Source organism: Artibeus jamaicensis, unplaced genomic scaffold (assembly GCF_021234435.1).
Source record: "Artibeus jamaicensis isolate MK-2021 breed Jamaican fruit bat unplaced genomic scaffold, CSHL_Jam_final contig_466, whole genome shotgun sequence".
NCBI classification, from domain to species: Eukaryota; Metazoa; Chordata; class Mammalia; order Chiroptera; family Phyllostomidae; genus Artibeus; species Artibeus jamaicensis.
Window position 1 is genome coordinate 12,147,837 of NW_026521844.1, and position 26,807 is coordinate 12,174,643.

Below are 26,807 nucleotides of genomic sequence, written 5' to 3' on the forward strand. Positions count from 1 at the left end.
ATTTTAATACTATAAAAATAGTATCTCACCTCCAGATCCCATAGGCTATTAAAAAATGAAAGCTAGCAGCATTTTCTAATACATGCATTTTTTAATATTTAGGAGAAATATACCATCAATACATTTCCCTCCAAACAGACCTGCTCTTAGCAACTCAAGAGTAACAATAAACAAAGGAGCAACAATTGCTGTTTTTTTCTAAGAGGAGTTGCTAGTACACAAACTAAATGAGTATAGCTGAAGGCCCAAGGGAATGTTGGTAGCAACCTGCCAACCAGGTTGTATATTAACGAAGTCAAGCAACCCATTGCTAGCTCTACCCATTCCAGATAATTCCCAAATAGCAAAGAACTTGATCTGAGCAACTTATAACCACAAAACTTATATTAAGCAATTATGATTAAGGAGATTGAGGGGAGTAAATAGAGGAGTTAATAGATGATAAAATCATCTGAATGGCCATCAAATGAGAAATAGAGTCCAAAGATAGAAATGTGACCCAAGCTGCACCAGAATATATTAATGGGACTTGACTTCTTATTTCTTCCCTACCCTCCCTACCCCCACACAACCTTCTCCTCAATTACAATGGAGGCTCGTAGGGGAACGAGGCCAACTTAGATGAAAAGTTCTGATAATCATATTTGAATCCCAGAGGCCAACTCTACATGGATTTTTTTTTAGTGACATGAATCAATAAATCCTTTACTGGAGGGGGCAAGGCTTAATTAAGCTCAGTCTGGGATTTCCTAGTGATTTAAAGAGCACTATTGTGATTAGTAGAATAAAATAAGAACTATGTAATTTCTCTATGTAAAACTATAAAAATTAAAGATTTGTTTTATTGAATATAAAGGTCAGTTGTCACTAAAAAATGTAAGCATACTGTTGCCTGCTTTACTCTGAGAAAATCTAGCAATTCGAACAAGTTATTTTACACTCAAAGATTGAACATTTCCTTTTAAAACATCTATCTAAAAAGATTTAAAATACTAAACCCACAAAGATTTTTTTAAATGTTGCATTATTAAATTAAGTCCTAACCTGTTTCCTTAGAAACAAATTCTTACCTGAAACTAAGTAATACTGAATGTCAACAGTAACTGAAAAATAGAAAAAACATTTAAAAAATACATAACCTTCCACCCTGCTTGGTGTGGCTCAGTGTACTGAGTGCCAGCCTGCAAACCAAAGGGTGCCCAGTACAGGGCATGTGAGAGGCAACTACACACTGATGTGTCTCTCCCTCTCTCTCCCTTCCTTCCCTGCAAAATAAATAAATATAAATAAAATCTTTAAAAAAATTATATAATCTTCCTCTCACCTCATTGCTTCTCTTTTGAGTTCCTATTTTACTAGGAGTTCTTGTTCTTATTGAGTCATTCTGTCATTCTAGGAACATGAAGCAAATTGTGCGAAATTTCTCCTGTGTTTCATGAGCTCCATTTTCTTCCAGGTTGAGTCCAAAGTCTTGCACTCTGTTCTGTGGTGCAGTGCTCCTCAGTGTGAACCACACACTAAGGGCTTCAGCATTGTGAAGAAGACTGGTTGAAAGGCAAATTACCAGGACCCATTTCAGACCAAGTGAAGCAGCATCTCTAAGGATGGGACCCAGGGATTTGTACCAACATTCTTAGGCACACTAAAGTTTTAAAACCACTACTTGCTGTAGTATGTTTAAAGTTATCACTTTGTTTCTTTTTATTTTGCTCATGTTTAGCTTAGGCAACAAAAGACATTTTTAAGTCTTGACTGAGAGTGGGTGACTTATACTCATACCACAGAAGGTGAGACCAGTTTCTATTTTTCTTCAGGGTCCTGTTCAGAGATAGGTCTAGTTCTATGTACTTCTAGGGAAAAGGAGCCAGGGACTGCAAAGAAAAAGGCTCAGGAGATTTTTTAAAAAAAATCTGAACTTTGCTTTCTCTTAACTGTCTATGCCAATTAAGAGGAAAACACCCATCTCTTACTTCTCTCCAGATTTAGAGATGATAGTATGACTTTCTCAGGAATTGTGGAGCCTGGGGGTCGAGATGAACAATGTTGCAAACTATTCCTTTCTGTCTTACCCCCAGCACAGAAGCCATCTCAGAGCTGATGACAGCTCGGCAACATTGAAACACAAGTGGACTGTAGACTGGAGAAGTAGTTAAAGGTCCAAGAGTAGTTAAGACTTAAGAGACAGACTTTGGGATAGCACTGGTTGGTTTAAGAAACCATTATAAAGTAAACACTGAGGACACGAACTGTTACAATGTAATGTTTTCCATATATAGTGAAAGTATAAAGTGATCTAGCATAGATTTAATTCCACAGCAGAGGGGTTCCTTACACATGAGCTTAATAAAAGTTTATTTTCGCAATGCTAGAGGTAAGTCCCAAACTTTATAATTCCTCACGTTTCTCTCAAAAAAAATTTAAAAAGCTTTATTATTAAATATCAAATCATGCTTAAAAAGTCTGTAGGCTATTTTTAACATCTGAATTATTTTAAAGTATGACAATGATAAAATGCCAACAATAAAAGTCCTAAACTAAAAACATTCAAAATAAGAGTCACCATTGGGATCCTGTTATATATTGATAGTGGTAAAGACTGATCAACTGATGTTGTTAATGTAAGTACCATAAGTAAAGAATGCATTTATATTCTGAAAGCATATTTGTCCTGCACATGTTGATACTGAGGTATAAAGCCATGGTTTGCCAACATTTTTTTTTATTAATCTAACAATAATTCTTCCACGATAGCAACTGTGGTAAAAAAACCTCAATAATATTAGCCAACCTGCTGTCATAGTTTATGGTCTTCTAATTAATATAGTACACTGACATTTATAAACTACAGACATACAAATTTGTAAGCAACTAATAAATTCTGAAATGTTAGGAATAAAACTATATTCTAAATAGCCTCATTTAAGCTTTCCCTTAAATTTTTCTTTTTATATTCATGCTTCCCACTAATTTTTCACTCAACTCCATTAAATCCTAGATTTAAATATGGCCAAAGATAAAACAACAATATTGAGATAGGTGTCAACAAAATAGCTGAGTTTTATCATAGTCTAAGCTACCTAAAGCTATTCTCCAAAAGACAATTTATTCACCCAAGGCAAACATGGAAAAAGTTGAATTCAAATTTTAGGTTCTTCATGGTTGACCTGACAGGTACACAGGAACAGACAAGGCTTGAGGACAAAAGGTCTAAATGCTAAAGGGTTAACTGTCACTAGTGGAATGTCCATCAGCTGAAGAAGACCGTAGATACACTCAGCAATATGTTCAACTTACAGAAGTTAACAAGTTTGAGCTGGCACAAAACAAGTTAACAAGGTTTTAGCCCTAGTTAAAGATAACAAAATGTTATTACACCTGAATAACAGTAACCTGTAAGTAACTTCCCAGCTTAAATTGTTTGTATTCACTCTTGCCACTATATGAACTTAGGTTAACAGCTCTTCAGTCTTAATTAAAAAGATAAGCCATTTTAATCCATTTTCTGCAGACTAACTTCTTGTCAGCCAGAGATTACAGTATATCCCATGCATTTAACAAATACTCAGTGGCAAAGTATATGGTTGTGCTAAGTGTTTGGTGGACCCCATGTTGAATTATCTCATAATTCTTCCATAAATCCCTTGACTTCCACTAACAAATTTGGACCTACCACTTCTATTCCTATATGGAAGCCACAGTATGTGATGACCATTGTTATATGACTATTTTTCTACTTTATGGTCCTATTTCTGCTAAATTACTCTCACAGTCTTTTTAGAATTCTGGAATGATATTAAATTCACTGAGTAACTTTTTTTTCCCAATTTTGTTACTCAAATACAATAAAATTCTGATACACTACTGTGTTAAATTAGACAGGTAATCCCCATCCATCTAACATTACTGTTGTAAAGAGATTCAACTACATTTTTAGTGAAATGAGCATCAATGGTAAATTACCTGTTATTGTGTGTGAATCTAAAGTGTGTCCCTTATGTAATTATCTGTAAGTCAAAACAAAAATTTAAGCAGATAACTGTTAAATGTAATGTTAACAGGTACGCTGGGCAATAAATTCAAAGTTTTTATTTAATTTATATCCACTTAGTTTTTTATTGAGTTAAATAAATATAAAGGCCCAGTCAATTAACTCATTAGATTGGTCAAGGCAAGACACTTGAACTATAACAGGATTTAAAAAGTAGTTGGTCTTTTAGTAGTTCTCTGGTAATCACACACACCCGCACACACATACACACAAATTGGTAGAGTACTCTGCATATAGGATTTCTGCTCCCCATAATCTTGTATAATGCACTGTTCACAATCTGCAGTATTTTGAAACCTATATAAATTGGACATGAACAAATTACAGATGTCCGATAAACTGTTATAAAGTATTTGAGAACTTAACTATATTCCCAAAAAGATCAATTCTAAACTATAAAAGAGGAAAATTCATATAAAATCACAACAGATTTAACAGACATCTTTGGGGGGAAAAAACAAATTCTAACTCATTTTGCTACATTTTCAAATATGACCAAGGAAAAAAGGTACAAGAAATAATGTTTACATTTTAAAAAAACTATTAACGGAGTGGATTTGGGGGAGAAAAAATAACTATACAGTATTATTGCACTCCACGAATGTGCAGAATTCCAAAATGTGCCAGCACTGAAAAACTGTCTTGCATTGAGGTTTTCCAAGAGGTACAACGAGCCTGCAAGAAATATCTGGTCTGTACTAACAGTTTGCTGTCTTCAGTACAGGCCTTCATAATGTCAGTCACGCTGCTCTTGCAAAAATCCCTTAATGTCTGAAAGACACAGAAAACAGAATATTTTATTTCAAACTTCACTCCTGTAAAATCAGTTCTTGATCAGAGGACCTGAGAATATCTCTGCCTAGCAGAAGTTAACATTTATCTATGTTCATTTTATTGGCTTACAAATTGTCTGTCTTGAACATGTTAAAAGAATTTGCATACCCTTAGGAACTAGGTATTTGAAGGTAAGAAGAGAATACACACACACACACACACACACACACACACACATTTTTGGACCATAAGATGCACCTAGGTTTTTAAAGGAAACAAGGAAAAAAATTTTTGAAGCAAAAAATACGGTAAAACATTTAATAACATAATATTTCACCAATGTAAATGTAAATAGAACTCAACAACCATTAACTAACAATGGTTGTTAATGGTTGCATTAGCAATCATTCCTCCCAAATGGGGGGTGGGGGTGCATCTTCTAGTCCAAAAATATGGGGGTGTATACATATATATAAACATCCTACTATTCTATCAATTCTGGCCTTTAGAAGTTTGTACTTAAAAATGATGTTATAAGCCCAATTATTAAGCCTTGAAGATAACAGTACAACTTTATTTTGGCAGACCCAAACTCTCTTGATCTCTTCTACACTTTAATGAAGAAAACATCCATCTGTTGAATCCCAAGTTGGAAACTCAAGTGGTAATATATGCAATATCTATATCTTGCTGATTTGTGATGAGAATTACCTGATATCTATACATAGCTCTTACGTAGTTAAACTACTTACAAAAGAGTTTTCAGTGCTGATGGGTGGGGCTATGAGCGATGATGTGGAATTGAATCCATATGCACATTGAGCTTCATTTCATTGTCAAGAATTTGAACAAGCTGTTGCATGGATGGAAGGTGACCAGATTCCAGCTTAGACCACACAGGTACATCTATAAAAATAAATGGTACCAGCACCCCCAATTAAAGATGATTCTGTAATGAACATTCTGTCCACAAATATTTATTGTTTATGTTCACAGCTATGAATATGAAAGTGAGCAAAAGAATTAACCTTTTTGCTCTTATAGAGTTTACATTCAAGTAGGGGAAATACAAAAAGAACTATACAAATAGCTACAAAATCACAGTTGTGTACTAAGAATTAAAATAGAATATACTATGAGAGGGAGATATGAGAGGCTGAAAAGGTATCATTACACTTACTATTATTAAAAGTGAGAGATTAGCTCTGGCCAGGGCTCAGTTGGTTAGAGCACTGTCCCAATATGCAAAGGTTGTGGGTTCGATCTGAGGTTAGGGCACATGTAAGAATCAATGAATGAATGCATAAATAAGAACAACAACAAATTGATATTTCTCTCTCCCCCTACCCTGTCCCTCCATCTAAAAAAAAGAAATCAATAAAATATATTTTAAAATTTACATATAAAAGTGAGATTATGCACTTAAAAGTCAGAGAAAGCTGAAATATAAAAGACTGGTATGAGGGAGGCTGGAGAAGTAGGCAGGGACTAGATCGGGGGTCAGCAAACTGTAAAAGGACAGATAGTAGTAAACATTTCATTTGGAACAGATATACAATCTGTGACAGCCACTCAACTCTCACGGTGGCCTGAAAGTAGCAACATGCAACACGTAAATGAAGGGGCATGGCTGTGCTCCAATAAAACTTGATTTACAAAACAGGCAGCAAGGGACGTGGGCCTCAGGCCAGGTTTGCTGATCCCCAGGCTACATCATACAGGGGGCCTTTCGGCCACGTTAAAGGTTCTGGTCTTTGAGAACAAAGTAGACACATTTAATAAATTTAAGGCAGTGCATTTTACATATTTTTCTTTCTCTTATCTTCACCTAAGGATGTACTTACTGATTTTAAAGAGAACAGAAAGGCAGGGGGAGAAACATCAATGTGAGAAAAAAACTTCGATCCACTGCCTCCTTAAGTGCCTCCAATGGGGACCAAACCCACAACCTAGGCATGGGCTTTGACCAGGAATCAAACCCATGACCCTCTGGATTACAGGACAATGCTCCAACCAGCAGGGTGCCACATTGGCCAGGGCTGAAATGGGCATTTTAAAAAAACTTACTCTGTTTGTAGCATGTGTCAGCAAATTTTTTTTTGTAAGAAGCCAGAGTAAATATTTAAGGCTTTATGGGGAAGAGGCAAAATATCAATATAGGTACTTACATAACTAGAGAAATAAATTTAAAATTCCAAAAGTTTTTCACTGATGAAAATCAAACCTTTAAATATAAACACTAAAATCTGAATTTCATATATAATATCTATGTATCACAAAAAATTGATACTTTTAAACAATTAAAACATATAAAAACTATTGTTATCTCATAAACCAAATCTGCCAACCTCTGGTTTAAAGAATGTATTAAAAAGTAACAAGATAACTACAGCTTAGAGTAGGGTGACACCAATGAAAAATAAAGAGTAGATTTTTGAAAAATGTAAAAGGTAGAACTGAGAAGACTTGGTAATCCATCAGGTATAAAAAGTAAGGGAGAAAGTGATGTCACCCTAGGTTTCTAACACGGACAACTGGGTGGGATAATAATGGTGCCATTAAATAAATGAGAAATGCCAGGTAAAGTGCAAATTGGAGTATACAAGAATTACAGGAAGCAGAGGTAATCAACAATCTGGGAGCAGAAGTTAGGCAGCAGGAGATTTCTGGGTATAGCATCTGGAAGACAGACCTAGAGCTCTCTAGAACTATACATTCAGGGGTCATCATACAGATGTGTTTTAAAGCCATGAGAATAGATGAAGACCATATAAAGAGATAATTTAGTGTATTATGAAAATTAGAAAAGCCTGATGCTCATTATAAATCACTTAAAATTTATCACAGAATGCAAACTATTCAGAACCCACCATTCAAAGTTATCTCAAATGCACCTGTTGACATACACTGGTTCTCAATCATGTTGCTTAAGAAGAAAACCATCATACATGCATAGACCTAAAAGAAAATATAATTAAGTACATAGGCAAAGTAATCTTGAAATCAAAACAACATGACAACTTAAGACACAGTAACCTTTAAATAGCCTCATTTTATTTGGTCATTGCTTTTTAATTCTACTTTAAAAGTTTCTATACAAATTATTACTGCTGTTCGTATGTTGAATAATATACAAAGAAAAAGAAAAATGCAACATTAATTCACAGCTCTATACATGCTTAAGAACTTACATATGATATTCATGATGTAGAAATAGAATTTCTAGAGATCTCTTAATAGCCTGGGTAAGTTTAATGAAAGAATGCCAGAAAAAGAAGGGCTCATTTTACTATTTTTATAAAATAATGAATGAATTCACAAGAGACTACTGATGCAACAATCAGCAACTCCATGTATTCAATACAACCTGTCCACATTCCAAACAAGTCATTTTAAGTCAAACTGTGAAATATGCATTTGGTCTTCCTCCCAGTTTCTGGCACAGAAGACCTAAAATCCTTGGAATTTCCTAAGTGATGGTAATGGATAAGGTGTCTTTTCTTTTGTTAATGACATAATTTTTTTAACCATACCTAATGATGCAGGCTGGCTGCCAGGAAAGCCACCCATGTGATTAGAGTGGTGGTCGACTTCAGTTTCAAGCAAGGGAAGAGGAGCTAGAGGTCAAATTAGTTGCCAGTGATTTAATCAATCATGCATATATAATGAAATCTCCACAAAAAACCCAAAAGGACTGGGACTGAAGAGCTTGCAGGTGGGTGAACCTTTATACAAGGACACAGGAGAATGGCACACTTGGAGCAGGCACAGAAGCTCCCTTCCCACACACCTTGCCCTATGCATCTCTTCCATCTGGCTGTTTCTGAGTTATATTCATTTATAATAAACTAGTAATCTAGTAAGTAAAATATTTCTCTCGAGTTCTTCTGTGAGCCACTCTAGCAAATTAAACAAACCCATGGAGGTGGCTATGGGAACCTCCAATCTGCAGCTAGTTGATGAGAAGCTCACGTAACAGCTTGGGCTTCCAACTGGGATCTGAATTGTGTGTGTGGTGGTGGTAGGTGGGTGTCTTGTGGGACTGAATTCTAACAGGTGGAATCTGATGCTATCTCCAGTTAGATAAGCATAAGAATTGAGTTGAATTCTCAAACACCCCGTTGATATATAGTAATTGTTGGTGTGGTGGGAACCCTCCTAAACACACATACACACAAATTGGGCCCAGAAACCCAGAAGACAAACTGAGGAAAAAAGCAGGTTAGAAAGCACTGGCATATTAAATTACTTTCATTCACCTTTGAAGGCAAATCTACATTCTCCCCAAAGACTAGAAACTCCCTGATGGACAGTGAGATTTTAACAAAACCATCTGAGTAAAAGTAGAATGTAGTAAGGATGTCAACTCACAGAAATATGTTTAAGAAAAATAAATCAAAATGCCCAAAGCTGATGAGAAAGGGCTTTCCCTGCCAACATTCCATTTGAGGTAGATGGGCTTTGATTTCATAGTGGTTACCCTAGCATTTTGGAATAAAAGTCTACTTTCAGGGTAACAGTATACAAGTGAGTATCATGTAAGTTACATTTTCAAGTTCATTCATCTTCCACAGTAGATCAACAATTTTATGTACCTATAGAAGTAAAATGCATCAAAGATATTTTGAAGTCAATAAATATAAAAAATATTATCAATAAATACTTAACTTCCTACACAATTCTTAATCCTACAGAAGTCAAAGTTTTGTTAATAACAGGGTAGAGATACATTTCAATTAGAGGTAGTACCACCTGAGGATGTTTATCTCAAGAGGCTGTGCCTGTTATATGAGAGTAAGTGTTTCCCTAAGAAAAAGTACAGCTATGGAGAAGTCAGCTAAAGGTAGTCTCAGCCCAGGAGGACAAGGCCACATAGGACTCCAAAAGATAATGTTTCTTAGAAGGAAATCATCTCATCAAGAGAGAAATAAAAATTAATCCCACCTCTTACAGCAGAAAGGTAGGCCCTCCAAAAAAGACGATTTTAAATAGAACAGATGAAAAAGAGATCTAGAAAAAACATATGCTATAGCAAGACCCTACCAAAAAAAATAGCACAAGACTTTTACGTATGTACTGATTGTTTCGGGTAATTTGCTCAACAGATTTACCATGAACAGGGTCAAAGGACAAATAATATAAACAGAATATATGTGTATGTTTTGATAAGAACAATTCAAGTTCTGTTTTTAATGTAAATAAACCCATTAATATCCATATCTGTTGGTACAAAAGACCTTATATATATTATGTATATATTATGTTTTGCTAGATATAATCAGGCCTAATTACAATACATAATCAAAATCACATTAAATTACATTGTGCCCAGGTTCTATTAAAGTAACATGTCCCTATCCTTCAAATAATAAAAAGTAAAACCTAATCATTCTTAAAGAAATATGAAAACTAAGGCCAAAGGAAAAAGTATGTTATCAGGTGAACCAGCAACAAGTACTTAAAAAAAATCATTACAATGTATTCATTGACAACCTAAAAACTTAAGAGCTGCCAAAGCCATTATGTTACATACCTTATTTTCTTGGCCCCACTGCCAGATGCTAGGAGCTTGCATGCCAAAGAAAGCAAAAGGATCCTTGCCAACAATTATTAGGCCTATTAATACTAGCTTGAAGACTGACAGGAAAGATGCTATGTGTCTATCAAAAGAAAAGAAAAATTCATCAGAAGCCATAATTTCTCATTTACTTCAAAACGTCGTAACTCAAGTATATGTGCATAGACACTTTCTAGACACCAAATCTAAGTTATTAATTATAACTACTGAAAAAGATAATAACTAGTTTATTATACAGTTTTAAAATAAAAATATTATATATATTAAATCAATTAAAAATTAACCTAAAGGATTATATACAACAGTACATGTTATTGGCCTTTAAAAATATTATTAACAGTACAGAATTTTATACCATTTGACTATAAATATTTTGGAGTTCATAGCCAATCGCCACAATAACAATTACAGAAAAAAAACCCACATCTTTTGAAGGAATATCATCTAGAAAATGAATCTATTTCCCTTTTTCCAGAAAATTTCTTCTGTATTTTCTATTTATGAAATAGTGGTCTCTGGATGTTATTACGACCACCAAAGAAATAACCATAACCAGGGAAAGTTAATTAAGCTACTTCAAAAAAGGCTGTAAAGTCAAATTCTTTTCCTTTTAAGTTACTAAAATTTACTTACCTATATATTGGTTGAGGGAGGTAATTCTCTCCTTCAATGCGGATGTCTGGGTACCGCTGGCTAATAACCCGCATGTACTCCTCAAACACCCGCCTATACCCTCAGGAAACACTGCAGAAAAACAAAAACACTTCCTGTAAGTGACTGAGAATATGTCTAGATTTCTCCCACAGTTAGACAAAGCCTAAAACTTACCAAGATTAAAAGTGTTTCTCAAGAACAGTCACAAACTAACAATGACTGAGCTGGATGACTGATGTAGGGAGGTTTTCCCCACAAGTTTCACATACATAAGTTACCTTACCCTCAAGTAAATCCTCCACTCAAATATTAGACTTTATTGGTTGGGGATATTGTTGGACAACAGCAAATACCTACTCATAAATGTCAATGTATTTTGAATTTACAAATCAATTGCCCTTTTAAAAAAATCAATGACTACATAAACACTGAAATGAAAACAACTCTTACTCATCTGAAATAGGGACTTCCAACACTGGGGCACTAGAAACTTAAAAAAATACCAAGGCATTAGACATGAAACTCTACTTCTTATTCTCACTCTGCCCTCACTGGGCAAACACAGTTGCTCAATCACAATAAGAGGAACTTAAATAACTTCTCTATCCCTTCTAACTCTAAAATTCGATGCTACTTTGCAAAGGAAAACAGAGATTGGAAAGATAATTTTCAGCAATATGACAGTATATCCACACCATTACTCCAGATATTCAGTCAATAGCACCCAATTATTTTCATTAAAATCTCTGAACAGCTAGATTATGCATCCATGGTGTTGCCCTCAAAAGTAATGGAGGAAATGGCATCGGAGTGCATATGAGGGGGAAAAAGTACACTGATCTAAATAACTGAAGAAGATGCAAATAAAAAGATGTTCATGAACCACAAGAATACTGCCCACACTACTCATCACATAATCCCTACCAAAATTCCAATGGCATTTTTCACAGAAATGTAACAATACTAAAATTTTTATGAAACCATGAAAAGATCCCCAAAGAGCCAAAACAATCTTAAAAAAAAAAAAAAAAAAGCTGGAGGAATCATATTAGGTTGACCAGAAAGTCCATACATTTTTCCCATAAAACAAAAGACACATTTTTCATTTTCACCAAAAACTTTATTGATTTGGATATTTTGAGTATGTCGCTATCTTCTGAGTAGTATAATGTTGACTGTTCTCAATTAATGTCTCAATTTAATTGCATTTAACATCAACTGGTCTACCCAACTATGCAGCATCATCCAGCAAGAAATCTCCAGCAGGAAACTATGCAAACCACTCGACACATTTGATCGGTCATAGCACTCTCTCTTTATACTGCACAAATCTTTCTTTGCATTTCAGTTGTGTTTTTACCTCTCTTGAAGTAATAAAGCATAATATGCCAAAAATGTTGCTTACCTTTTTCCATCTTCAATATTAAAATGGCTGCACAAAAACTCACCAATTTTGATTAAGTTTTTTTTAAATACATGCTGATATGACAGCTGTCACTACAATCTAACAAAACTGTTTCAAATGCTCTTCCCTTTTGTGGCCATCACTGAGGTGCCAGCAGTCAAAATGAAGTTCAATCCCTTTGTGACTTCTGACTGGAGTAAGAACCATAAAAGGCATTTCAATGCACCTTGCCACATTTGCAGGAAGATTATGTCTTCACTTTTGAAAGAGCTGAGACAGAAGTACAATGTTCAATCCATGCCCATCCAAAAGGATGATGTTCAGGTTGTGTGAGGACATTACAAAGGGCAGCAAATTGGCAAAGTAGTCCAGGTTTACAGGAAGAAATGCATCATCTATATTGAATGAATGCAGCGAGAGAAAGCTAATGGTACAACTACTCATGTGGGCATTCACCCCAACAAGGTGGTCATCACTAGACTAAACCTGGACAAAGACCTTAAAAAGATCCTTGAACGTAAAGCCAAATCTCACAGCATAAGAAAAGAGAAGGAAAACTACAAGGAAGAAACAAATGAGGAGATGCAGGAATAATGTAATCTTACATACAGCTTTAATTAAAAACTTGAAATAAAAAAAAAAACCCACTATTTCAAATGAAGTTAAAGACAACTAAATGCTACCAGAGTCATCTCACAGAAAAACACCAAACAAACTTTTTGGCCAACTCAGTACTTCTTGATATCAAACTGTAACAGGGTGCTGAGCTAGAAGTCTTCAAAATGGAGAAAATCCCCACAGCTATCAATTGGAGGAGGAAGGACAGGAGAAGTGGAGCAGGGTCACTGAGAGTTACTTTGCATGTTTGAAGAACTTGGCCAATGTTTTAGTAATGTTAAAGGCTGTGCCTGCTGGAGCAAGAGAGATGGGCCCTGAACTCTAACCTGCAAAGCTACGTAGCTGGAGGGGCTTGCAGAGCAAGTCAGAGCAGCATGGATGGAGCCTAGGTCTCAGGGCCGAGCTTGCCTGGACTAATGGCAGCCCAGGAAGGCAGAAGAAACCAGAGTGCTGGCGGATGTAGCCCAGTGTGGGAGGAGTCGGAAATGAGGTTAGAGAGGAAGATCTGTGCAAGGATTTAAACCCAGGTGTGGCGGCCATACTGAGGCTTAACCATGAAGTTTGAAAGTACAGAGGGGTCTCTCTTGACCACGCTGCTTAGACAGAAGCAGAAAAGCAGGATGTAGCATCCATGATTGCTCTTGACCATGCAGCTGGGGAAGGAGAAGCCTCAACCATGTAGCAGCAGTCCAGGGTCTTGCCACACGGTTTGGAAGAATGTAGAAGGCTTCCCCAGCCCACCATGAGGATGTGGTTCTGGATTAAAAGCAGGAGTCTGGTTGCACACAGACCACTGGAGGAGGCCAGAACATAGATGGGAACCTGCCCAGCTAAGCTACAGATTTCTATTTCTTTTCCTGAGAAACAGTACCTCTAACTGGTCTGGTTTGGCAAGGGGGCACAGGACTGTGGGTTTGTGGGAGTTTCTTTGTTTCTAAAGGAAGTGAGATGTTAACAGCAGAATTCTGCCGTTATTCTAAACCTGTATAACTCTAGAATAAATCATTCCTTTCCTTTTTACCAAACTCTGGCATTGAGGGCCACAGTTCTTATTGGCAGCGAGCAAAAAGAACCCAGAGTAATAGAATTAAAGTAGTTCTGTAACAAAACTCTATTACAAAGCTATAGTAATCAAGAGTATGGTATTTGCATAAAAACAGACACACAGATCAATGGAACAGGAGAGAGGGCCCAGAAATAAACCCCTGTATATATGGTCAATTAATTTTTCACACAAAGGAGCTAAAAACATACAGAATAGGGAAGGATAATCTCTTCAACAAATGATGGCAGAAAAACTAGACAGCCACATGCAAAGAATGAAACTGGACCACTATCTTACATCATAGACAAAAATCAACTTAACATGGATTAAAGACTTGAATGCAAGACCTAAAACCATAAAATTCTTAAAGGAAAATATAGGAAAAAGAATCAAAATAAAAATTAAAAAGTGGACTCCATAAACTAAAAAGCTTCTGCATAGCAAAGGAAATCATCAACAAAATGCAAAGGCAACCTACAGAACAGCATTTGCAAGCTATCTGATAAGGAGTTAATATCCAAAATACATGAGAATCAAACAACTCAAAAACCAAAAAATTAATAATATATTTAAAAACTGGACAAAGGACCTAAACGAATGGCCCATATTTACATGAAAATGTGCTCAACATCACTAATTTATGAGGGAAACACAAATCAAAACCACAATGAGATATCACCTCACACCTGCTAGGATGTCTATTATCAAAAAAAAAAAAAAAAAAAGATAAGTTTGGTGAGGATGTGGAGAAAAGGGAACCCTTATGTACTGTTGGTGGGAATGTAAACTGGTACAGCCACTGTGGAAAACAGTACATAGGTTCCTTAAAATAGTAAAAATAGAGCTACCATTTGATCTACACATGTAGGTATATGCACATCCCACCTGTGGGTATACAGCTGAAAGAAATGAAATCACTATCTCAAATACATCTGCACCTGCGCGATGACTGCAGCAGACAGACTCACGGATACACAGAACAGACTGACAGCTGTCAGAGAGAAGACGGTTGGTGGCTGGGTAAGAAGGGTGAAGGGATTAAGCAAAGAAAAAAAAGACTCATGGACACAGACGCCAGTTTGGTGATGGCCAGAGGGCTGTAGAGGGGGAGAGAGGTAGAAGACGGTAAAGGGGAGATAAGTGGTAATGGAAGGAGACCTGACTTGGGGTGGTAAACACACACGACGATGTACAGATAATGTATTGTAAAACTGTATCCCCCAAACCTGTCATTTTATTAACCAAGGTCACCCCCATAAATTCAATTAAAAAAAGAAGTATTTGCACCCTCACGTTCAATACAGCATTACTTACGACAGCCAAGACATGGAAACAACCATGCCTCATCTACAAGAGATACATGAATAAAGAAAACATGGTATGCATAATACAATATTATTCAGCCAAAACAAGGGAAATCCGGCCATTTGGAATAACACGGATGGATCTTGACTGTATTATACCAACTGAAGTAAATCAGAGAAACACAACTATTTTAAGATCTCACTCTTAAGTGGAATCTAAAAAACCTGAACTCACAGACACAGAGAGTAGACTGGTGGTGGCCAGGTGCTACAGACAAGAAAAATGGGGAGACACTGGTCAAAGGACGAAAACTTCCAGTTTTAAAATAAATTCTGGGGATCAAATTTACAGCATGATGAACATTATTAACAGTACTCTACTGTACACTTGAAAGTAGCTAAGGGAATACATATTAAATGTTGTCACCAAAACAAAGGGAATTATGTGAGGTGACAGATGACTAACCTTTTATAGTAGTCATTTTACAACATACAGTGTATACATATATCAAATCAATGCCTTAAATATATACAAATTCTGTAACACTTAAATACATGAAACACATAGTTATGGAAAACATAAATTCTCGATATAAAGCAATGAAAGTACTACTTGGTACAGAGAAAGCAGGACCGGCAATTATGTTATAGTAGAGTAAAACCTGAGGTAGCAGCTTTTTTAGTTATACTATCATCAAAAAAAAACACACCAATCATCACCATCAACTAAAGAGAACAGCAAGTTTATGTCTGACAGGGTAAGACGGTCCAACTATCAGCATTTCAGAAAACTAATTTTCAAAAAAAAAGTGAGAAATTCATCAGTCTTTTTTTTTTACAATTAATAGTTCATACTTTCTCTACATTTAGAATAAAAATTTTCACAGAATATTTCATCCATTAAAAGTACGAAATTGTTTTGCCCTGACTGGTGTGGCTCCATGAGTTGAGCAGCATTCCACAAACCGAAAGCTTGCTGCTTCATTTCCCAGTCAGTGCACATCCCTTGGTTGTGGGCCAGGTGCCCGGCTGGGGCGTGTGAGAGGCAATCCATCAATGTTTCTCTCCCACGCTGATGTTTTTCTCCCTCTTTCTCCCTCCCTTCCTCTCTCTCCAAAAATAAATAAATATTTTTTTAAAGTATGAGTTTTTTTCAAATGGAGACAAATCTCTATGGCTAAATACTTAAAAACATATAAATCTCTAGATACCTTATCTTTACTAAATATTTAACTTATCCAATATTTTATTATTACCATTGTTAGATTTATCAAGTATTTGTATTTTGCAACAGTTACTTTTTCTATAAGAAATTCTTTATCATGCTTTTATTACAGAAAGAATCTAGATTACCTATGTACCCAGCTACCCTGAAATCAAGAAATGCCACATGATTTCAATGCCCAAGTTTGCTCTGGTGTTTACAATGGAACTGATTATTTAAAATTATAGTATCTAACATTTAATGCAGTATTTTCAGAACTAGACACCTAGTTAGTTGAGGTGAAACTTCCTTTTTTATAGATGAACAAAAAACATGAAGCTCAGAGAGATCAAGTGACTTTTCCATGGTTATATATTCACGTATCAATTATTTAATTGACTCAGATATTTAGTGACTGCCTATTATGTGTCAAACAAACTATATTTGACAGTGGGTATGCAGTGGTGAGTGACCTTAGTCAGGGGAGAGACTGGAACACAGACTTTGTGACATGAGATCCTGGACCCCTTCCATTAGACCTCAATAGGACAATGAGATGATGCAAGAGCTAAGGAATTAAGTTCTCTTTGTTTACAACGCCATAATCAATTGCCCATACAGTTGGCCTCCTAGTCACAGAGATCTCTGTGATTCTTCCATGATGAGGAGATTCTCCATCAAGGAGATCTAAGCCTGTGGGTTCCAAGGAGTCTGTCATATTTGTTCTGTGAGTTCCAATCCTTCACCCAGGAGAGCCCTAAAGAGCTCTAGCTGAGGTGTGTCTATGTGCAGACAAACACTACTGGCCAGATTCTTCCCAGTCACCCACTTTTCTAGCTACTGTGCTCAGAAGCCTAATTCTATCCTTGGTTCTTCTAGTCCCATATCTTCAGTGTAGTCTCAGATTTTTATACCCAAATCCAAACAGAATCAGCCCATAACCCTGAAATCCAAGACTTAGAAAAACCAAGGAACTTTTTCCCCATATAATTGTTGTTCTAAAAACCATTTTCCTATTTTGAAACAGCAATCAATATTGTTGACAGAAAATAAAACATGTAGTATTTCATTGAGGTGGGCAGTAAAGGGCCAGTAATCATACCACTTCTACCACCACACCCAGTTCTCCCAAGGTATTCCATTCTTTCCGGATCAGTGAATAAAACTATAACTTCTAGTATACCTCCAACAAATAAGTACCTAAACATGCTAAAAATATGTTGCAGCAGCTGCCCATTCTTTCTGTCCCTGGATCAAAGTTCCTTAAGAACTAAATTTAAATCTTGAAAAGCAATCTTAAATTTAAGTCCAAATCACCTTGCAAATCTCTTTCTAGTAATACAGAAATATCTTACTTATGCAGTCAACTTTTGCAACTACTCAATTTTAAATATTTTTCATACAATACTTTTCTAAAAGAACTTGCATATTCTCTGTCAATGCTAACTATTGGAAATAGATTCCATGCTTTTTAAAGTCCATCATGTTTTCAGTCTAATTCATGGTGCCAAACAACCTGCTCTTTCCTTTTTCTATAATACACCTGCACCTAATTACAGTCAAAAATAGCTTACTCATCAAAGTTGGGCCTGTCACAAATCCCAACCTCTCACAAGCTCTTATTTAAACAGGGTGTGCTTTCCTTGGGGCATCCCACTTGAATCTCCTTTTCAAGTAAATTTTCATTTAAAAAAATTTTTTACTTACTGATTTTTAGAGGTGGGGGAGGGAGAGACAAAGAAATATCAATTTGATGTTCCACTTATTCATGTATTCATTGGCTGGTTCTTATTATGTGCCCTGACCAGGGACCAAACCCTCAACTTTGGTGTATCAGGATGATGCTCTAAGCAATGAACTACCTCACCAGAGTCCTAGTGAATTTTCTTTCTCCTAAACTCTAAGGGTCCCCAAGAGAACAATGGGCGGCAAGAGCTTTACCCAGGCTAACCACAGGACACTGTCTCCAAGGCCCCTTTTCCTGAGTTTCCAGTGAGCCTACAGCAGCCCTGCCTCAGCTCACTCCTTTCCTGTAACATTTCTAGAGAGTCAAAGCAGCAGGCCTAGCCTCTCTCCTGTTGCTCCTTCTATCCCAGGCCCTTTCTTGTTTCACTGTCCCCAGCTTTAATAACCATACTCTCAAAAATTTTTAAAAATAAGAGTAATCTCAGACATTTGCCATTATAAAATAAATACTTATAATTTGTTTTTCCCATCTCTTAAAATCACCTTCTTCTTTTATTTATAATGCCACAACCCTCCAACTGTCTTCTCACCCATACATAGGATTAGATCCTTTTACCCCTTGCCATAGTTGATGTTTCAGATGAACTGGGATTTTGAAAAATTATTATCTCCATACAGGTGAACATTTAACACCAAGCTGTTGTAGGTACAGAGCAGTGATAATCTTTCAAAAGGAATGAGAAGAGGTGTAAGTCGATCTGAGAAGAGAGAAAAATGAAATACATTTTACTGAGAAAAGCACAAACATGACCCAGAAAAACAGTGGATGAAGTCTTCTCAGACCCTCCAGTTTTCTACTCTCACCCTGTCACGAGGCCCTGCTACACCCTGCCTGTGGGTGCTGAAACTATTAGGTGATTTTAAAATGTGTTGGTCAAACCAGTTCAAACAGATTTCTGCTACTTACATCCCAATAACTTCAACTAGTATTTCCCCCATGCTGTACCAAAAAAATCAGGAAGATGTTTTGTAAATACTGTAGTTTCTAATTGTCTACAACGATGACCAGCCCAATAGCTCGCTAATCACTGAAAACTGCATTTTTAAAAATAATCTTTATTTCTCTTCATTCTGTTCAGTAAATGAAGTAGGAATAGACATTTGTCTGGTACATCACCAGCTTTAAATGTTCTAAGCAATGAATTCTGAAGAGAGCACTCTGTAAATACACAAGGAACATGATATTAAGGGAGTTAATAATGAACAAACCTGATAAATGCTTTTCAAAAAATTACAAACAGGAGTGCTCACATATAACAAACATGTATGATTTTTCATGGCCAGAAAGCTATATACATTTTTTAAAGCTGAAAATCAGAATAAAGTTTCAAAGGTTTATTTTACTAAATTCTCATAACAGCATTAAAGACCACACAAATAATAAATTACAATAATAAGCACTTGATAAATGGCAGGATGTACACTCTGCTGTTTTTAACTGATTATTTGACTCCAGCTTTCCTCATTTTCTGTCCTTTTCCCTCCTCCATGCTGAGGAAGGCTTCATTTGCATATATTCTCTCCTTAGCTTATAAAGCTCTTCCCTGTATCTCCTGGTTGCGGTTCCCCATACCTTTGAAGATTTCATTTTCTCTTCTGCAAAACCTTCCAACTCCCCTGAATGGGCAATCTTTCTATCTCCTGGATTTTTAAAGTCCTCTATTATGCCCTGTTTCAGAACAGAATATTTTACTGTATGTCTGTCTCTCCCAGTAAACAACTGGTTTTCAAATATTACTGTAAAAAACAATTTCATAATTTCCTAGAAAGTAGACAAAAGAGGCAGAAAAAGTGGCATGAAAAAAAAAGGGCCTAAAAATGAGGACTCGATTATCAGCAGTTCCTGATAAAACCTATGTGGAAGACTTCTTCCTCACCAATCCCAGGCTACACTCCAGTCAGTGAAAGGTATACGAAGTCTGTCAGGAAAACAGACAGCCAGAGATCGGACTGGAATGCACATGCATTCGCTGCACTAGTCAGTGGGGGCAGTAGATGCCACTGAGTGAGCATGTGTACTGTGGTGGCTCTCACATTCAAAATGACAGTAAGCAGAGTAAAGAACCTGCACCAGATTTTGTGTTAAACTTGAACAGTCCTCCATCGAAACAAGGATGATTCAGAAGGCCACAGCTATGGGCGACTGCTGCTTGGCTGCTTCATCACGACAATGCGCCGGCTCATGCAGTCTTTTCTGGCCAAACATTAAATCACCATAGGTGACTCAGCTCTGCTACAGCCTAGATTTGGTACCCTGCAACTTCTAGCTTTTCCCAAAACTAAAATCACCTTTGAAAGGGAAGAGATTTCAGACCTTCAGTGAGATTCAGGAAAGTAGGACAGGGCAGCTGATGGTGATTAGGAGAACTGTGTGAGGCCCCAAAATGCCTACTTTGAAGGGGACCAAGGTGTCATTGTCCTATGTACAATATTTCTTGTATCTTCTTCAATAAATCTCTACTTTTCATATTACATGGCTGAAACCTTCTGGACAGACCTCATACACATAAAAACAAGACTTTCTTTTTGGAAAGCGGGGAAGGTGACTAGTAGAGGAGCCAGAGAGCTCTAACAACTCGTAAGTGACAAAAACAGAAACACATATGCATGCTTCACCTTTTTCCTTTAAGCTTCCTACCAGTACGCAGTAGAATAATTGTATACTACAAGGAACTGGAATGCAACCAACACCCTGTTTTACAGATGAATAAGATGAAAGCTAAAGAAATTATTTTCCTGAAAGTCATTCAAAAGATAAGAGGGCAGATCAAGTAAGAACCTGGGACTCCAAACTGCTATCCAGTAAATGCACAATTTCCCAGTAACTCTCCTAGTTCAAAATTTATGAGGTTATACTGGTATTTCTAAATTACATATTCAATTTGAATTCTAGCACTTACTGTAATGGCAAACTGTAAGTAAACAAATTTCAATTTCCTGGAAGAGATTAAAACCTTTAAACACATTACCTACATCTAAAAGCTTTGAACTAAAGTATTTCGTTCATTATTAAGTATAAACAACTATTACATAGTATTCAGTTACATGCTGCAGTAAACAAAACAAAATGGCATTAAAATTCCATGTAAACATTACAGAACTTTAAAAATCTAATGTAGTGGTAGTCGTAGTAGCCACCATTTTATTTGTTCTCTCCAAACACTATTAGTCTACTATACGGATCAACTTATTACTCATTGTTTCACTGATTCTAAGAACTTTCCCTCTATTTAGCATCTTTTTTTAAAAATAGGATTTGTCTTATAATCATTAGTGTGTCACAGTTTAAATGGCAGTATTTTTTTCTTCTGGATAGTATACTACAAAATAATGGTATATTTTACATATCTTAAGTTTGGTGAAATACAGTAACTGTTATTTAAGTTTTTAGTTTCAGTTACTGTGGCTATATGGGAGAGATGAAAATTATTTTGCAGGATTTTCCTCTGGCTACTGCTTTTAGTCTTGAAAATTCAGGACTGCTCCCTTTCCCTTCCCTGCACCATAAACACACACACAAAAAAACATAAAATCTGTCTCCTTTATCATTCCAGTGAATGGTGCAGCATTGCTTCAGAATTCAGGAATCATCTCTGACACGTCTCTCCTCCTCAATATGTAATCCATCATCAAGAACTGCCAAGTTGCCCTGGCTGGTGTAGCTCAGTGGATTCAGTGAGGGCCTGCGAACCAAACAACCGTGGTTTGATTCCCAGTCAGGGCACATGCCTAGGTTGCAGGCCAGATCCCAGGAGGGGATGCACAAGAGGCAACCACACATTGATATTTCTCTCCCTCTCTCCTTCCCTTCCCCTCTAAAAGATAAATCAAATCTTAAAAAAAAAAAAAAAAAAGAACTGCCAAGTTTATCTCCTAAAGATCTCTATCCCCTTTACTCTCTAATTCTAGTATCACCTTTCTATTCCTTGGAATATCACCTTGGATGATACTCCAAGATCCATCATCTCTTGCCTGGGCAATTCCAACAGTTCCCCTAGAGGCTCTGCCCACATCTACTCTTTGGCCCCTGGAAAGCTTTTTCCACAGAGATCCTAGCTGATCTTTCCTTAACAGGGCCTGCCAAACCATCCAGGGTCACGCCGCCTTGGCCTCCTTAAGAAATCATGTTCTCTCTCACCTATGAGGCCACTAAACATGTTATTCCCATTGCTTGAAAGCTCTATCTAAATAAATTTTACCCTTTAAATATCAGTTTGAAGTTCATATCCTCATGGAAACCTTCTCTGGTCTCCTAACTAGGCCTCTCTCATGCCACATAACTTCCCTTCACAGTATTTAATAGAACTGTAATTTAAATGTATTGCCCACAGATTAATGACTGCTTTCCACTTTGCCTGTACATCTATGACAACATTGAATTGAATTCCCAGCACCAAAGTGCCTGCACAGAGCAGATGCTCAAATATTTGTTGAACATGCAATGTTAAGTCTACAGTAACTAATAGGATCTCTACAACTCACAACTGCTCAGCTTTCTTCAATTCAGCATTTTACTATCTTGATCAATATCAATATCCAAATCAGTCTTTATTTTCTTGCCTCCATACCACAAAAACAAAAGCTGAACTGGTATAAATTTAAATGAACTCCTTCCTTTTAGTAGAAGTAGCTTCATTTATGTCTTAAAACTCTACCTGTAATTTGGTTGTGCTAAAAATACAGCAGTGGATTCTTAAATTAACAAATATTGGAAAGCTCTGCTATATTCTGCTTATGTTATTAAATCTTTATTTTATCTACCATTCTTAGTAAATCAATTTTCACATGTTCAAATAACTACTAACTGTAGAGTTTAAATTGCAATAACTAATTATATACTACAGGCCTGATTACATGTTAAATCACATATGTGGGGAAATTAAAGTATGCATACAAACCATGCCAAACAGTACCTGTCAGAATACTTTTACACATAAAAATAACAAGAAAGGAAAATGTGAGAATGGAACTTTAAGTTCTGATTAGAGAACTTCTTTTTTTTATGTTCAATGTTTAAACATCCAAATAAGCATAATAAACTTTTTCCCCAAATATGAAATCAGCATCCTCAAACTTACCCAACTGGACTGCTCAATCAACTGACATAATAAACCAAACACTCAGGTATGCAAAGTAACACTGTGCCATTTTTGTAGGCTTCATGAGGAGCTATATCTGTCTTATTCACCATAGTATCTTTAGTCCCTGGCACAAGCAAGTATTGAATGAATATTTTTACACAAATGTAAAATAATCAAGTTTGTTTTAAGCTATTTTGCACACCTGATCCCTCTCCCTTCAATTTCATTTGTGTGTTGTTGCTTGTTTGTTCTATTAGCAATTACAAAAGTGGCACAATATCAGATGCTCTGTTAAGCTATAGTAGTTATAAGAAATAGAAAACAAGTGACAAAAGCAATTGAAAGTAAAAATAGTACCATCTTTGTAAACAATAATTAATGAAAAACTACATTTTACAACACTCATATTTCAAATAGAATTACAAGAATTTTCACAGATTTATCCTCAATTGTCTTAGCTTCCTCTCCATTCCCAATCTTGCAAATGAATGTCCAAGAGTTTTTCTACCCAAACTAGAAGCCCGATATTTACCTTACTGCATACAAATTAATCTCTGTAAAAAGTAACAAACAAGCTAAATTTACCTGTATTTGGTAGGGCTGTTAATAAAGTTATTTCTGATCTGCACATTAAAAAAAAGAAAGCAAGCCCTGGCTGGTGGGGCTCAGTGGATTGAGTGGTGGCCTGTGAACCAAAGGGTTTCCGGTTCTATTCCCAGTCTAAAGCACATGCCTGGGCTGCAGGCCAGGTCTCCAGTAGGGGGTGCATGAGAGGCAACCACACACTGATGTTTCTCTCCCTCTCTCCCTCCCTCCCCTTCTTTCTAAAAATAAATAAATAAATTTTAAAAAGGAAAACTGAAGCACTTCTGTATGCACTACCACACTCAGGGTGACTAAAAAAGAAAATTCGTACTAGGCTTTTGAGACAAGTGTGTTGAGAGAGGAAAGAGGAGAGGAGAGAAGAGAAAATGGGGGAGAAAGAGGGAAGGGGGAGAGAGATGGAAAGATGGAGGGAGGGAAAGAGGAAGAAAAAGAAACAAAGACTAAGCATTAAAAGTTCAACTGCAATACAGTACTTAGGATTTTTTTAAAGTTTAATTTTAAGGACTAAATGCTCTTCCCTACATTTGTTTTACACATTTTAAATACTTTGTTATGAATACCCTAAGTGGAAGGTACACATGTTATTGTGACAAGTACTTCAATATAAGCAACTATAAAAGAAGAGTATTTTCTGAAAACCACATGTGAAGCCAAGAGATACAAAGGTAGAAAATAGAAAAATTACTAAATGTGGAAATTGCAGTCTTTTTAAAAACTACTTGAATCCAAAAGTGTCACATTTAAACCTTAAGAATACTATAGTATTTACAGGTTCCTAATATGACTGCCAGCTTATTAAAAAATAAATTTAAATGGTCAAGCCCTATCTCCCATTTGCAGTAGAATATGAAAGATGATATATATCAGGTATATATATATATATCAAACAGTACACAGAGGTTTTTTTTAATCCCCAAAATCTCAAGGTTTTTAGTTTTCACTCAAGAAATAGTCTCACCATCTTATTTTCTGACTCTCAAAAATCTTACTTTAAAAAAAAAAACTTGCTTAGTCTTTAAAGATTAAGCAAAAAGCTAGTTTGATAAGTAGAAAGTCTAAACTTTTAGTACCCTTACGATAACACATGAAGTTTGAAAAAGCTGATTTTAAATGCATTCTGGGCAACACCAATATTCCAAAGTATCAGTACTCTGATGATTTACTAATCTGATCATACTTTCTTTTTTTTTTTTAAAAGTCACCTTTTGCAATACATAATTCTAATTTCTGCCATTTTACCATGTTTATTTTAAATGAGTCTTTCAAACCTTCCCCAAACCCATTTACCTTATTACAATGCATTACTGTTCTAATACTTAACTAGGTAACAACAAAATCACTTAAAGTACAAAGTCGAAAACTAATGGAATTTTCTCTTTCTCTGAATGTACAAGAGGAAATCTGAAAGTTAGAGACGCCAGGTCAGACAACCCCTGGGAAGTGGGTGTAGAGAGAAAGGGGGAAACGATCCACTTATCTCAGAGGGAACGGTTGTCAGAAGAGCAATGTACTCCTTTCTCAAACACACTTTGGAAACTGCAAACAGAATCGGCCTCCCCAGCCCTCTCCACGCCCTCGAGCTGTCAGGAGCCTACTCCCTCACTCAATCACCAGGCAGGTAGCTCCTGGAGAAAAAGGTGCTTGTCTATCACTCGCAGGTCCCCTTCAATGACCCGAATTAACCCTCACCTAGCGGGGCATGACTCGGCTGCCTGGCATAACCCTCGGAAAAAGGAGAGGAAAAGTGAACTGGGTGGCAGATGCTGGGAGCTTCTCCACCAAGGCTGCGCCAACTCACGCCCAGGTCCGTGGGCAACAGGGGAAGCCGTAGCGTGACACCGCCGATCCAGTCCCCCGCACTACCAAGTGTCCCCACGTCCTAGCCTTTCAGTATTTAACCTTCTCATGCCCTCCATTTACCTATTCCCACCATTCTAGGAAGCAAGGAAGAAGCGAGCAGATGTGAATGGAGGAAAAGAGGGAAGCCTGGCCGTCCTGGAAAAGGACCGGGAGAAGGCAGACTGTGGAAGGCTGCTGGGGGTAGGTCCGCTCCGCTAGGCCGAGAAGCCGGGCCCTGGCGTACGGAGAGGCAAGGAGTGGAGGCGCCGCAGGGCAACCGGGGTGCACGGCACTGACTCACCAAATCTGGAACTTCAGCAGCGGCCCAGTGGCGTACTGCATCTTTAATCTCTTGCTAGGCACGCTGCCCAGGTTGGCCGAGGCATCGCTCCGGACCAACGCCGACGCCGCCACGAGGAGCAGTAGCAAAAGCCTCATCTTACCCAACCTCACCTCTTCAGCCGCACTCAAACTGAGACTGCGGCCAAACCTAGGCCTAGCAGGAGCTGAGCTGCTCTCCACAGCGCAGGCGCAATCCGCCAAGGTCGGGAGAGAGGCGGGAAAGCGCCTGCGCAGCCTCAGAGCCTGCGCATGCTCAGGGAGGAAGAATAATATTTCTGTGTTCTGACCTACCATCTTGGGTGTGTGCGGAGAGTCTGGCGTAGCAGGAGAGAAGTACGGAAGGAAAGGAGCAGCCTGTGGGCTATCAGAGTAGCTAATAAACTGTAGCTCGGGGCACGCCTGGGTTCTACATACAGTTTCATTAATTCAGACGTTTATCTTCCTGAGACACTTAGGAGCGCCTACTTAATCAATAGTGTTTAGTAACTATTGATTAAGGTATGGAAAAGAAAAGAGAAAGCTGTTTCAACCTGACTGATAATTCACAGCTCATAGAGCATAAA

The 26,807-nt window shown here is 37.0% G+C and overlaps 1 protein-coding gene and 1 pseudogene across 1 annotated transcript; one reads left to right on the forward strand and one right to left on the reverse strand.

Moving 5' to 3' along the window:
* Positions 1-2,247: 2,247 nt before the first annotated feature.
* SELENOT (selenoprotein T) lies at positions 2,248-26,438 on the reverse strand. The gene is made up of 6 exons (XM_037136136.2): positions 26,204-26,438; positions 11,034-11,144; positions 10,356-10,482; positions 7,693-7,780; positions 5,575-5,728; positions 2,248-4,819 (listed from the first exon to the last, which is right to left on the reverse strand). Exons 1-5 carry the CDS (start codon positions 26,338-26,340, stop codon positions 5,604-5,606), a joined length of 588 nt encoding a protein of 195 aa, XP_036992031.1. The 5' UTR covers positions 26,341-26,438; the 3' UTR covers positions 2,248-4,819; positions 5,575-5,603.
* On the forward strand, positions 12,586-13,053 carry LOC119042403 (60S ribosomal protein L26-like; annotated as a pseudogene).
* Positions 26,439-26,807: the final 369 nt, after the last annotated feature.